The sequence below is a fragment of the Apteryx mantelli genome, chromosome 3 (assembly GCF_036417845.1).
Source record: "Apteryx mantelli isolate bAptMan1 chromosome 3, bAptMan1.hap1, whole genome shotgun sequence".
Taxonomy (NCBI): Eukaryota; Metazoa; Chordata; class Aves; order Apterygiformes; family Apterygidae; genus Apteryx; species Apteryx mantelli.
This window is the reverse complement of record NC_089980.1, coordinates 39,964,563-39,979,845: the sequence shown is the minus strand read 5'-3', so window position 1 is coordinate 39,979,845 and position 15,283 is coordinate 39,964,563. Positions and strand designations below refer to the sequence as shown.

General features: G+C 37.5%; 2 protein-coding genes across 2 annotated transcripts in view; one reads left to right on the top strand and one right to left on the bottom strand.

Annotated features, from left to right (window-relative positions):
- PIGF (phosphatidylinositol glycan anchor biosynthesis class F) overlaps window positions 1-10,074 on the top strand; it is a 24,377-nt gene extending 14,303 nt beyond the window's left edge. The window contains exon 6 of the mRNA XM_067293164.1: window positions 9,679-10,074. Within this exon, the coding sequence (XP_067149265.1) occupies window positions 9,679-9,792 (114 nt within the window). The 3' untranslated portion in view covers window positions 9,793-10,074. The remainder of the gene's footprint in view (window positions 1-9,678) is intronic.
- RHOQ (ras homolog family member Q) overlaps window positions 2,824-15,283 on the bottom strand; it is a 26,365-nt gene continuing 13,905 nt past the window's right edge. The window contains exons 3-6 of the mRNA XM_067293163.1: window positions 12,017-12,181; window positions 11,108-11,203; window positions 10,260-10,411; window positions 2,824-7,378 (exon numbers count right to left, since the gene is read on the bottom strand). Of these exons, the coding sequence (XP_067149264.1) occupies window positions 7,222-7,378; window positions 10,260-10,411; window positions 11,108-11,203; window positions 12,017-12,181 (570 nt within the window). The 3' untranslated portion in view covers window positions 2,824-7,221. The remainder of the gene's footprint in view (window positions 7,379-10,259; window positions 10,412-11,107; window positions 11,204-12,016; window positions 12,182-15,283) is intronic.

Here is a 15,283-nt window from a genome sequence, read left to right as displayed (position 1 = left end):
CTGATACCAAAGTCTGCTAGGGAGGTACTTTCCGACTGTCAATTTCTGTGTTAAAGCAGTTTTCCTGTGGCTAGATCCAGAGCTTTTGCTGCTGTGTTCTCTCCATTACATTCTCATCATTTCTTCCCTCCACATTTTACCTTGGAGGGTTTAAAATAGTGGGGTGGGGAAAGAAATTCCACTTTCCAGTTTGGGTCTGAACTGCTTGATCACTTCTTTAATTGTCATCTGAGCTGCTCAAGAGGAGCCATAGAGAAGCTTGCTTACCTGTCTTGCAGGCTACCACTTCAACCTTTGAAAACTGCAGTTTTAAGTGCTAATTTTTTTTAAGATCAGCTGTATGAGGGAAAATGGAAGAAACTCTTTTAAAAATGTAAAGCAGCTTTTAAACTTAAATTATCTCAGCAAAGCTATCTAGTGAAGCAACAAAATGGTAACACATCTTCAAGGCAGACATGAACCTCTTTAAAGTAGTTTGTTAGAGAACAAAAGACTTCCTATTCATGACTTTTGGAAGTTGACAATTACCTGTTGATAAATATTTTTGTGAATGTGATCTCTTAAATATTGGTCACCAAAGCACAGAAGAAGAAAATGTGTCCTGGCCAGGCATTTGCAATAGTTGCCCAGGAAATACTGCTTTCCAGTCCAGCCAAGCTGAGATATGCGTGAATCAGCTTTTCTGGAAACACCAACTTCATGCAGTAATTAACGTGGGTCATCTGTCTTTCTGTCTCTGCTGAGTATTGATCCAACAGCTCAGCCTTTGAGTTGCAATGTAGTAGCTCTGCATTGCTGTCTCAGAAATCTTGAGAGTCAGTTGTTCAGAAGTTTTGGGCACTAGTAGCAAAACCTCTGTTACAAGAGCATTCCTTTTCCTACCTGATGTCAGGCAATCAGAGAAACCCAGGGCAGACTCTTTCACTATAGCAATGGCAGAGGAGAGGCACTTTACGCTTTGGCTTCAGCCTAGGGCAAGGGAAATAAGAATGGCCCTGATACAGGAATATGCTGTTGTTGCAGATCTCGTTGGTTTGGGAAGAAAATCTTTAATGCAGATTGTCAGTGTCCTGAGTGACTGATCTAAGCCCTGAATTACTGGATATAAAACTGGATATAAAATTACCTATACGTGTACACACCAAACATGGGAAGGAATAAAACATTGGAAAAAGGGAGTTTTTTTTGTTTTTAAGACATAGGCTGGGAGTGTTTTGTGTGGAGCCTAATCCAGTTGATATGCTCAGGGACACACCTACAGATTAAGTTCCAAGCAAGGTCTGAAAAATCATGCAGATCATATATTCCAGGCTGGTGTAAAAGTAAGCACATCCCAGTCAAAGCCAAATTACTTCTAGGCGTGTATGTGAACAAAGTATTAGGCTTTCAAGGCTTTGACATCAGCTGTTTCCATATTAGCCAAAAAGCAGAGAGTTTGAGGATTATAATTCTGGATTTACCCTTTTCAGATCTGAAAAGGTTCTTGAATGGAAGCTTGTTGTTTGGACTGCAAACCGGTTTTTGATATAAGAACAAGTTTGGTGGTTGATTTCTTTTTCATATTTGAGAATTTTAGCTGCAAACAAAATAATTGGGGAAGAAAATCTGTAATGGGAATGGTTCTGCTCTAGGATGGAAAGTATGGTTCTAATGTTTGTTGGTTTGTATGGCTAGTGTTTATGGTGTAACAAAATGTGTTATGGAAACACAGTTGTATTTGTACCTTCAACTTCGGACAATTCATTATTTAAGTAGTATTGTAAACAAGGCTAAAAAATTGTTACAAAAATCAGGTCAACAATAGCTGAGGAGAAATACTGTATGACGGGGCAAACCAGAGGTTGCTGCTGCTCTTGGGCTCTGTTTGTGGCCCTGAAATGTCAAAAGTTAATAACACCTGAAGTTCAGCAGGTGCAGAAATGCACTATGGATTTGGAGTGAAAAGTACTATTGCTATTGATTTAGCCCTGTTAGAACAATCTAGTACAACCTGAGGCTCATACAAAGAGTTAAGCACTGTATCTTGAATTGGTATATATTTCTGCTTGATCAGGATTTCACAGATGCTTTGTCAAATCTAGTGTCTAATTTTCAATTGACTGTTGTCCAGTCCAGAGAGCATTTCATTCTTAAAGCCACTTCTGTGAAGTGACAGTTTTATTCATAGAAATGGCTTCAACCGCAAATAGCCTGCAGTCACTCACTTGAAACAAACAATGAGGTTGAAGGAAGGAAAGGCGGCGAGTGAGTACTGAGCATGCTGGAATTCCAGTAGAGTATTGAATCAAACTGCCCACACTTCTCTGTGAGGCACCTGTTGTCTGAATGAGCATACTGATACATATGACAATTCTTCTGATATCTCTTTGTGGATGCTTTGTGGGAAATGGAGAAAGGAAAAAAAAAAAAAAAAAAGCAGTTGAAGCCAGCATTATATTCATTTTTTGCCGATCCTCAGCTGTCCATATTGATGCTGAAATCTTTTCCCACAGTCTCACAGAAGAACTGAAAAATGACAAGGCAGTCATTCCTTTACATCATGGCTGAAATATGTTAATAGGAGTTGAGAAGTTTATAGTACCATTATTTGTGTCTACCTGATCAGAAAATTAGATTTCAGTTTGTCTGGTATGTCTTTCACGATAATTTATTGTCACTTTAAAGTACTTCAAAATCATATGGAGTGAACTTGATATGAAATTCATCATCAGGAGTTCCAATTGTCTGCTAATGGCTAAGATCAGAACACTACTTCATCCTTAGTTTTTCATAAAGCAAGGAAACCATACTGGTTCTTTACACACAGACAACAAAACCAAGATAAAAACAGATGTCTCAAAAACTTTATTTTCCATGTTTATATTTTGAAAAATATATTTCATACAGGGGATATTCAGACTAGTGGGCCTGTCTACCTTTAAAAATAATCATGTAAAATGCATTCTTTTTCTTAGCATACAACAACTTTTACTCTAAATAAAACTTAATAGGAACAGAATACTGTCTTGGAAATAAAATGATATCCATTGTCTGAATAATGTTTCAAAATGGAAATGAAATATAAAGCATTTTTGTTAGAAATATAAAATATATTGCTGAAAGTTGATTGGTATCCTGATAATTGATTGTTCTTCATTATTCTGTTGTTCTTTAAAGAGAAGTAACTTTTTATATATAATTTGGCTTTTGTAACTATGCAAAACAGTTTAAGTAGACCTACTCAGTCTGCAATTTTTACTGTTATAGCTGTAATTCTGCATATCTATCTGAGGCATAGGTAAAGATGTAAAAATAGTTGTCTTTACAAGAATGCAAGCAAGTTAGTCCCTACATTAAGGTTACATTACTGTAAAAAACAAAATACTTTGCAAGATGTCCTCTACAGGACATGTTTCAGCTTATTACAATTGTCAGAGTTGTAGAATAAGGATTTACAAATGTCTTGAGATTACTATCTAATTCTTAATTTTAAAAATAGTTTTGTGAGACTTAATTGTGATCATTTAAATTAAGCTATCCTAGATGTTGTTCAAAGGACTTAAAGAATCGTGGATATGTGTCTTGTTGCCTCCAGCCCTCTGATATGTAATGGCAATGTAAGGGTTAGGATTAGTTAGGATAGTTCTAGCAAAGAAATAGCAAATAGTTTCCTTTGCTACAGCTGCTGACAGTCTTTAGAAACACAGGTGCATGCACTCTCTCACTCTCTCACTCTCTAAAGGTGCTTTACAAAACACTACTTAATTACTGTGATGCTCATAAAACTATCCTGAAATCAGTGAGGGGAAACTTCACCCTCTGTGCAAGTACTGTCACCTAGAAGTAGGAACATGGTCACTGCTAACACTAGTAGTGCTGCATAGACATGACAGGCTGCCCAGAACGTGAGCAAATTAATGTTGCACTTTGCTAAATATTAGCATTCGAATCAACCTGTGCTCAAAAAGGTGCTATGGAATCTTTAGAGTCAGATTTGTATGTCTGCTAGTCATGTAAAGGAAGAGGGAAAGGAGACATCTGAAATGGAAAAAGAAGTGTGCTTTACTAAAGGTCATGTGAAATACTCAAAAATAGGTAACTTTTCAGATTGACTATTTCAAGTTGTTGATGTACTTTTAATAACTGCATGTTATTAGGATCTTAGCTTCATGGGTCATCTGAGAAGTGGCGCCTTAAAGCACTACCGTACCTACATCACTGAAGCAGAATGGAATCATTTAGGTGTTACTAGCATTGTGACACATCCTTTCTTTGTGTAGCTTAAGATAATTTAGTTGCAGAACAAAATGGTATAATTGAAGACTAAAACCTTATCAGCATGCTTTATACGCTGTAGAACGAGTATTCCAGACATCCCATTCCTCTTTGACAAAAACTGAACTTTGGAAATAGTGAAGTCCCTGGTTTGAATACATATTTTGATAAAAGATTCTTAAAACATCTTCCTGTGTTCACATTGTGTATGCACACACACACATGCATACACACACACACCCCTGTCTGTTTTTTCCATAGTGTAGTTTTGATCAATAGTAACTGTTACTACTGATTAAAAAGTGACTTTGAAACAATATTATGCCTAAGGTGTTTTCATATCATTAAGTAAAAGTGAAATCAAAGCATCTGTTCCTACTTTATACTGTATGCTTAAAACACAGTATGTAGTGCTGATTTAACACAATGAGTTGATTGACTACCATGTAATTTACCCAATGTGACTGTAAATATTAGCCTAGATAACTCACGAACATTTGTAACCTGAAAAAGCATCTGTGGAGAATCTTGGGTACAGCTATTAGTCATTTGAAGGAGCTGAAACAGGACTACAAATTCTTGCACTGCCTTGTTACTCTTAATACAGGTTGGAGGGTTTCATTCTTGTATTTGCTTTTGGATCTATTACCTACTGTGAAAGTTCTGTTGTAAAGGAAATTGCCTTATGTGAGTAGACAGGGTAGTATCCAGTGTTTTGGGGTTCTTTTTAAACAGAGGTAGAAGCTTGTTCCACTTCAGTGGGGTATGTTTTCTTCATGTAAACCTTTAATGGTGAGATCAAAGCCAGTTATGCTTTCTATGACTTTAGAACACAAACCCACAAAAACAACTTCTAGTTACAAATGCCAACCTGAAAAAACTCACACTTTCCTCTCCTCAGCATGTGCTTGTCAACACACACATTCTGTACAGTGTGATAAGACACTTCTAGTTAACATGTGCATGCAACCAAAATAGATTAAAGGCATGTAGTGAAATTTTTAAGACACTATGGATTAAACAATCAAGAATTTAAGGCATGTTAGAAACTGAGAGGGAAAGTAATTGTGCTCATTTATTCATTTTTTAAATAAAACTTACTAAAGTTCTTACATAGCTTTTTAATTGACAGAAATGAATCTTTTGAAATAGTAAGCGCACACAAAAAAATCACAGTTCAGGAGTAGGAGAAGAACACTCATCTAGAGAATGGAACCAATTTACTAAAAAACAAGTACAGTAGATTGCCCCACTATATTTGCATTTATGTTATTAAACTTCCAGCAGTCAGCTGCATCCTTTATATTATGTTAAAGAACTTTTTATTAGGGTGTTGCTATCAGCTGTGGCCTATAAGAATCTGGCCTTTATGTCCTCATCTATGTATATGCAATTCCCACTGCATGGGATTTAAGTTGCACACTTGTAACAGACGGCAAGACTATCATGCAGTCAGAATTCTGATTTAACTAACTAGGTGCATAGTACTGCAGAGCTTGATACTTTGCTGTGATCCTGCAGCATGCTCTGCTGTCCGTGCAAGAGGCTGAGCATTCTCACAGCTGGCATTCTGAAGGACACTTGGCAACCTAGCTCATTTGTGTCCTGAAAGGCTGGCATTCCTGCTCAGAGTCCTTTTTTTTTCTTAAAATAAGTTCCAGTATATATTAGAAACTTTGCAGTTCTGTAGTGCCTATTCAGCTAGCCTAATGAAATCCCTGTTAAATACTATCACCACAGCCGGGGGGGGGAACAACAGGTGCAAAGAAAATTGTTCCTTGAAGCAAATAGCAGAAGTCAAGATTGTTTTGCATTAACCGCTGGCCCATGCTCTGTCCGTTAAAATGCAATTTTTGTGCTTGTTAAGTGTGTATGTGAAGATTTGTTTTTCCCAAGCAACTGTTCAGATTGCTAGTAATTATATACGTATTGTTAGAACTGGCCTGTTTCCACATGCATTTGACATGTAAACTGACTGTTTTCACATCAGGCTGTGAGGGTGCTAGGTGATGCTTCCCAGCTGCTGGAATAGACAAGGCAGTTCACAACGGTTTTCTGAAGAATGTTCTGTCCTGTCCTCCTTGCTCCCCACACTCTTCTCTCCAAAAACAATCTTCTTCCACCTCAAAGAAGTGCAGTTAGGGATGTTGCCTAGTACCTTATACCCCTGCTGCTGACCCAGCCTAAGCGTGGCATCAGTGATGGGGTACAAGTGTCAGTTCCCTTGGTGGAAGAAGGGAGCATGAAGTAGGAGAAATGAGCGGTGTAGTTCTCAAAGGGTGAAAGGTATGGATTACGAGGTGCATACTTTAAACAAGTGGAATGGAATCTTTCTGAATAGGCAGATGGGTAGTAGCCACTTAAATTTTATCATTTAGTCAGAGGCAGTTAGTACTGAGTCAGGGAAGCCAAACCAAATTTAAGAGGTAATACAGAAAACAGGGCAAAGCTAGACCAATAAGAAAGTCAATTTTAAAAGGTCAAACAGAGAGTGATTGGATCTCAGAAAATAAGGCCAGAAGCTAATGCAAAATAAAGCAGCCTCCTTTCATTGATAGACAAGTTGCACTGCATTTACTACCGAGTAAAAAGTGTACACAAGGACTCTTATTTCAGTGCAGCTGATGTGCTGAAGAGCCACATCTTAATCTGCCCTTTGATAACTTGCTTCTTTAGACACACCCTTGGGTGCATCTGGCTATACGCAGCCTGAAGGCCATTCCAGTAGTCAAGAATGAAAGGTGTAGAGCTAATACCACTACCTTCAGGGGGTTTTGCCCTTCCTTGAGGGTTAGAGGAAAATAGCATAAGGATAGCAACTCTCTTAAATCCAGGGTTTTAACCCCTGTGCTTAGGGAGGGCCTACTGGCCTCAGAAGGCCAATTAAACTGCCTTCGGAACAACTCTAGGCTATCTGAGCAACAGTAAGACCAAGTACCTGGCCTAGTACCCTTCTTTTCTGTGTCACTAGAAGAGATGAGTGGTGTTTCTTGGCTCTTTTATAGTCAGTGAGACAGGGTGTATGATTTCTCTCCTTTGCTTCTTATCTCTGCCAGCTGCCATTGGTGAGGGGTGGATTTCAGAGGTCAGAGGGTCATGTGTTGAGTGACAGAGTCTGAAACTTCTGTGAGATAGATAGCATTGATTTTAAAAAGAGAAGCAAGAACTGAATGCTTTGGAAGGCAGACAGAGGCATTGTTAATACAAAAAGTTATGTAATTCAGGAGGACTATTCAGAAGCTATACTCCAAGTTGTAATTCAGTCAGGTAGAATAAGCTACAACAATCATCAGAGATCCTTTTAATCATACCAACAATGGCCCACTCTACAGAAAATGCCAAAAGATACAGGGGCTATGGGATTATCAGGGATATTGGTTTATTAGCTAAAGGAACCCAAAAGCTTCAAACAGTCCTAGCAACATCAACCTATACTTCTGAAAAGCAGATAGGCAACTACAGATTCACCTAATGTAGGTAAAATTTAATGAAGGATTATTGATCAGTCACAGATAGTGAACTTGATGCAAAAGAAAAAAAAGATTGCTAAGTCATGAAGCCTTTGTCCATAGTTTTGTGGTTATTAAAGAGGTACTTGACTTCACCAGTGGATAGGAAAATATGACTTATGTTTCAACTAAATGTTACTGAGTGAGCAGCTTTCATAGCTAAGGTAAACATCCTATCTCTGCAGGGGCTTTTTTGTTGTTTTGTCCTTTAGACATAGTAATGGCCTGCAAAAGACTAGAAATAACTTGATTACATTTCATTTCAAAGTTGAAAAGATCCACCTGAAGCATAAGTTCAGCCAAGGCCACAAACTCAAGTGAGTTTTAAATACGCACAGTACCTTATGCTTAAATATCTCAAGGCTTTTTATAGAAGATCTACAATGACACTGTTAAATGAATGAAAACGAACAAGTCTTTGGTTTGACAGGCAACAGCCAAAATATTCTGCAACAAAAACAAATAGCAGAAATGCAATGGCCAGAAATAGAAGAATGAAACAAGGTCAATAAAGAGTACCTAAGGCACCTTGTTTATAGTCATCTTTTTGCTACACTCCTTAAGACCTCCAAAAAACATATAAAATGGCAAATGCTAAGGAATGTGAAGATGAAACAGCACACGACGAAAAAAAATTACTCGTAGTTAAAATTCCCATGATCAAAGGATATGAAGAAATATACTTCTCCAAGCCATAAAGAAGTAAAGAGAGGAATCAGAGCTAGAACAATGAGTGAAAGGAGGAACAGTACCATTTAGAATAAGTTAATTTGATACTCATGAATTGCAAGTCAAAAGGAAGTAGAGAAGAAGGCTGGACACTGAGATGTGGATATTTTCTTTAATGTCTAGTGCATTTCTCATCCCCTTAAGGACTGTAGAAAGTGGAAACATTCCCCTTACTAAAAAAAAAAAAAAAGGGAAGAAAGGTGAAGAGAATACAGTCCATATTTATTTCAGGAAAATGTGCTGAACAGCAGGAACTGTAGAATTGTCCTTGAAAAAAAATATGCAAAGGAGAATTTTGAGGAGTGATGGGAACGCAGATTATTTCTGCAATAAACAGTTTAAATCGCCAACTGAGCTTGGACTTCATTGAATGCAATATCTAGTAATAGTAATGTCTGCCACATCTGAGGACAGACTGGTTAAAGTTCCTTTTGATCCCTCCTCCCTGAAAATCAGTACCAATTTAAAAAGCGGGATGGGGGAAATCCCATTACGTCTTTGCCTCAATGCTAGAGGCTTTGTGAGACTGAGTCATCTGAATAGAGTCAGTTCCCTGTCCTTATACTAGGAAATAAATCCTTCTTGGAGACTTCAACATAATTGGCTTACTACGTGTTTGCTTACATTCCCTTCTTACTGCTAGCCAGAGGGGAATTCATCCCTTTGCCTACTTTTCAAGACCAAAAGGAAAAAAAAAAATCTCTATTTCCATCTCAGTACATGGACTTATTTGAAAATTAGTTCATTTATACACACCTCTAACAGTTTCAGAATGCCATGGGAGGTTGGAAGAAGAATTTACAAAGAGATCTTTAGTTTCCAAATGTGTGCAGCAGAATGGGAAGTTAGATTTTCAGTAAATCTAGCTGAACTCTTCAGGGAATATAAACTTAAGTTGTTCACATAGTTTTGGGAGTATCGAACTAAAGTCTGCAATAGCCAGAAGCCTGGTTACATTTTAATGCACGTTAATTAAAAACTGTACAACAGCATTTAGTGTTCATGATGATATATGTATGATTGTTACACTTTTGGCATTTTTAGGAAAGCATGTCAAGCTTTAAAGTAGAATAAGACTATATTGTCTTCCAGTATCTAGATTACACTGAGAACTTGTGCTCACAAAGTACAAAAAAACACAAACATTTTTCTCACTGTCTGCTTTTACCTGGTATGCTATCCTCAGGTATGGCCCATTTCCTGTTCCCTCGGAGCTACCTTTGGCTATATGGCTGGTCTGATTATTGCACCTTTGTGGATACACTGGAACCAGAAGCAGCTTACATATAAAAGCAGATAACTGGAGCAAAGAGAGACAAGGTATTTCTTTGTGCAGATTCCATACAGACTGTGCAAAAGTTTTATAGAGATATATTTATATATCTATATCTATATATATATATATATATGTATAGTCAAAGCAAAAGGCTATCCAAATTCATTTTGAATATTTCGGGCCAAGCATCTCCACTCAATAGCATCACATGGATGCTGTTTCAACATGGTGCAGTTGTTGCTTTCTCTAGACTATGTAACCCTGAGAGATTATACCTTCCAGTTTGAATAAAATATTTGCAACAGATGTGGCGGTTTCTTATTACAAGTTCATTGAGTTTGATTTTATTCCTCTGGATTTCACTGGTTGTAGAAGGCAGAATCATAGTTTTAGCTTTCAAACCTGTAACAAGTTCGCTGTGTACTTAATGCATTGTATTTAAAGTCGATAGAATTTCACAGTAAGCCTGGATATTGTCAAATATATCTCACGTGATCAAACAGCAGTTTATGCATCTTGAGCCTATTCTCTTCTTCACTGTGTGTTTCTTTGGAGTTAGAATGGCTATAATAGCTTCATCAAAAACAGTCTTCAGTCCTTTCTGTGTTAAAGCTGAACACTCCACATAGCAGTAGGCTCCTATCTGTCAAGAAAATAAATTAGTTCAATAGCAATCTTTTTCAGCTATTCAGATCTATCTGCAACTTCTGCAGATTTTGTTTCTATATTTGTTTCTATAGTGACACTTCAGTATTTGGCTGTGATCTAGAAAAGTCATCTCAGCGTGGTCTCCCCTCTAACAAAACAGAAGATTGGCCAAAAGACACAGATCTGCAATTTATTTAAGTTGGTTTGGTTTCAGAAGGAAGCATGTTAAAGCAGCTCTTTGGATTGGCAGTAGAAACCTCTGGCATTTTTGATAATGTAAATAGCAAAAAAGAATTCCATGACCAATTTATGTTTCAAAAATAAGTCTTTATAAGTGTCCTGATACACAGAGTCCGCCCAATGTGTTAAAAGGGTTGTACAGCATTCTGAAATAACTTCCTGAAGATGCTTCCAACATTCTAATTATCTCCCACTCGTGCTCACGTAGTTTTTAATTGAGTTTATACACACAAAGTTAGAACCATTACTAATAGGGAAATGCTATTACATAAGCACGCTTGTTAGCTTTATTCAACAATATAATTAAATCTTGTTCACTGGTAAGCAGTCATAAGATTTCATATGTTGACAGGTAAATAAATAGGCAAAACAATAAAGAAGGAAAAAGTCAACTGGAAATAGGTTTTCTGTTTCTTTGCTACTCAGTTTCATTTAGGAGTATCCAGTTTACCTCTTTTGCTAACTTCTGTCCTTGATCCACAGATATAGGCTTCTCTTTCATATCATTCAGTCTTGCCAGAGTTTTGGGGTCATCACGAAGATCAATCTAGCAAGAAAGATTGCAGTCATGTGGAATAGCTATATTCATTTTAAACAGAAGTCTGCAGTCTATATGATACCCTCTTTTTAAAGCAAAATTATTTATTTAATGGAGTATTGTATAAAAAAATGGAGTCATATTACAGTTCAGAACATGGATCCTTATTGATCTAAAAGCCCTGGAAATTTAGGCTGTTAACTACCTTTAATCCAGAAAGAGTAAATATTTATTTCCTAATTCAGCTTTTCAATTAGATATGGTTATATCAGAATACCGGAATGTATATCCAGAAGTGGCAGCAAGATTAACACAAACATAATAGCAATGTGGGTCACCTTGTAATTGAAGTCCAGTTCACAGCCCACAAAAAGCAAGAGGAAATTATCTCACTTTTCCCCTTGCTCCTTAGCTTCAGCGAATACTGGATCTGACCAAGAGTTGCAGACCAAAGTAATTCTAATACCCCTCCCCATGTTATTACATAAATAACCTTTATTTATATAATAGTACCATATTAATATGAACAGGCATTTTTATTTGGTAAGTCCCATGACTTTTTGTAAAATCACAGAGAAATGCAGCCAATCTAGCTACCCTGTTTAAGATTCCCACATACTCATGTAACGATGAATTTGTTTTAACAGAATGGAGGTGGCTTATTAGAGAGCACCACAGATCTAGGTTTTTTCACTAGAGTAGCTCCTCCAAAGCCAAAAGGAGGTGCTGCTCAGGTCTTGCTGCTTGCACTTCAAGCACAAAGAAAGGGCACCATAGAGTGATCTGAAATATTTAAATAAAGTAGAACAGAACCAGATATACCTGTGTTCCTACTAATAAAAAGGGTACATTAGGTGCATATTCCTTTAACTCCGGTACCCACTCTTCCTTCACATTTTGAAATGAAGCAGGGTTTACCACTGAGAAGCAGATAAGGAAGACATCGGTCATAGGATAAGATAAAGGTCTCAGACGATCATAGTCTTCCTGAGGAAAAAAAAATTCTGTTATCTGCAATATTAAACTGTTGCTTATATTTTGTTCATTTTAACAGTTATATTCAGGAACTGTAGTCATATTTCAGGAACTTTGCTGAAGCAAACGTTCTGACTGTTTACAACTATTCCAGGTTAGTTGGTGTGGCTGTTAGTGCAAAATCTGCATACGAAGGTAATTATATGTGAATATAAATATGGAAAAAAAAACACCTTTGGCTGTGTTAATACCAGTAGAAACTTACCTCTGTAATAAGATATACAGAAGACTATCCTTTAAAAAGTTTTCATTTAAAGAAAAGAAAAGGTTTATGGTTAAAATATACTTGCAGAGCAAAGGCTAGGATTTGTTTGACCAAAGAAAAATACACAGATGTGCCTGCCACAGAGCGATGCAGCCTACACAAAGCTAGGCTAGATTATGGCTGTTCAATGCACTTTACCAAGGGCCTGTTCTCTTTTGGAACTTGACTTGAGGTGATATTAAGTCCTTCCATAGAATTTTCTTTCTGTCGCTTAAAAACCGCACTGTCTTGGTGGTGATGATCAGGTCAGACACAGCAGGGATCAGAAGGGAGTTCCTTTGTCTAGACTCTGCTTTCTGTAAGCAGCATAACCCCTGCTAACAGTGGGAAGGAACAGAAATTAAAAAGCAAGTGTGTTAAAGAGCAAAAATTAAAGAGCAAGATAGCGTTTATCAGAGGAAAAGGCCACCCAAAAGACATTAATGCCCTCTTGTGGGGCAGGGAGAAGGATAAAGGTGAATCAGTGTGAAAAGGTTATTATTCCTGTCATTTACAGCCGTAGCATTAAAGCCACCAGTCTTACTGAAAAGGCATGCAATACCTTAGCAACAGAGGTACCTAGCAGCATTGTCCCTTCTGTAAAATAGGAACAGTCCCTCCAGGAGGAAAGATGGAAAGCGGCTTTCGCCACATTTTTTGGCTAAGGACAGGAGGGAACAAGCCCCAGCTTCTCTCTGCAAGGCCTGTTTTGGTCTATGGCACTGAACCAATGCCCTACTGTTCCTACCTCACACTTTTTTTTTTTTTTTTTAACATAAATAACTAAGACTGAGCCCAGGCATTGCACAGACAGCAAAGAATGCTGGTTTTGTGTTCTCTTTTCCACAGAAAACACCAGTGCAGGGTTAATCAGTGGGCTGCAGCTGCCTCCCTCTTCCCCATGTAAGCTCCCCATCTTAATTAAATCTCACAAATATTGGAATGGTTTGTTCATTAAATGCAAAGACAGAAGTGTAATTCAACTCCATGTTTGAAACAAGCCAGAAAATTCAATTTTCATTTCCTTGGCAACTGTCACATTAACAGATATTAATTGTATCATTGCACCCTCAAAAAGGCCTTCATTGACTAATTGTTACGTTTGAAAGATTGTGTCACTAGAATTTCAGAAAACATGTGAGAACTTCCACAAAATAGTTTCTGCTAGACCATCTTTTCTTTTGGAAGGGGACACCTATGGGAAAAGAGCATTTCTCCTGTCACGAAATGGAGAAAAGACATACGAGAACATACACTCTAGGAGTGTGCCCATGTAAGGTGGTGATCATTTGCCAGTACTCTACAGTGTCTATTTACAGAATATTCTTATTTGTAATCAGTATTTTCATGTGCAACTCTGGCTATACAGATTCAGCCAGTCTTGTATGCGCTACGGTTTTGTCAATAAGGTAGACCATACTTAGCTGTAAACATGGTTACACAATTTCACAGCCATAGTAGATGAAATATTTGACGGGCCTTTTTGGAGACCAGTTGTTTCTCTATTAATGTCAGCTCCTATCCTGCTTCACAAGAAAAAGCTAGTCACCACGGCTGTGCAACCTCAGTGGTATTTATCATAGAAGGCAAAAATAAACTTTTAAAAAAATCACAACAAGAACTTGAAACTATTCAACATTCAATTTCTTAACTGTGTATTTTATGTTTCACTTCTACTACTTAATGTAGTTAGAGCCTGCTCAGGATAGCCACTCTGTTTTCTCGGGTGGAGACCAAAATCCTAAAAGAAGCTTCTCAACTGCAAATTAGACTGGTCCCTGGAGTATAAAATCTTCATATTAGTATGCAAGAACATGCAGGCAGATCAGTCAATCACTCTCAAATTCAGCTTTACTAAATCATATGTAGGGTATTACTGGAAAAGTAACTAAAAAAATAACTGAAAGAAATCCTAGTTTACAATTGTAATTTATTCCCACCACCAAAGAGTTGCCTTCACTACAAAGTCTCATCCTGGGTTACAGTAATTAGAGCACTGTCTGCATTAAATACTGGAATGGTGAAAGCATTTCACTGTCACCAGAAATTACTGTTAGTCCAGTGATCCTAGTTAATCCATTTTAAGTTGCAGACAGACCTTTTATGCATGGCAAATACTAATCATTTTCAGATCTCAAAGGCAGGTTACATTTTCATGACTTACTTTAAAACTTGCATATTTAGTTCATCTTTTTAGGCCCTATTGGATACTAATCTTCGTACATTTATCCACATCTTGGTACCTAAGTATTTATCAGGGGACATCTGGAAGTGAACAATTTCACTGCTTTTCAAGCAGTGTGCATTGCTGAACTCCTCTCCTGTTCCTGCAGCTATTAATATGCCTTTTGATTTACACCCTGTTCCTTCTGCAGTGGGCTGGCTATGGGTCCATGCTGTGTAATTAAAATGTTAAACTGAAGACAACTACAGTGTGATTGGACACTTCAAGTACAACAGCCAGAGCTGTACATGGTATTCATTACAGTAACTTCACTGCATTCCTGCTTGCTTAAACTATCAGAGAATTTGGCTATACCCACCAATCCTGCTGGTTGAAACAAGTCAATGCTGTCAGGCATCTTATTTAAGCCTTGTCTGTGCTACAAAAATTATGTTCATACTGATACTAATAGTGGTCTCCCACCAGTTGTTTTAGTGAGACCCATAATTCTAATATAGCTTCCCACCACATTCAGTACTATGATGATTAGACTGGTCCTGGGTCCTCCTAAGACAGATCATGGCTTAAATATTACCAACATCTAGTAGTCCATCTATGCTAAACACTCCTTCCACTCCCCAACAAC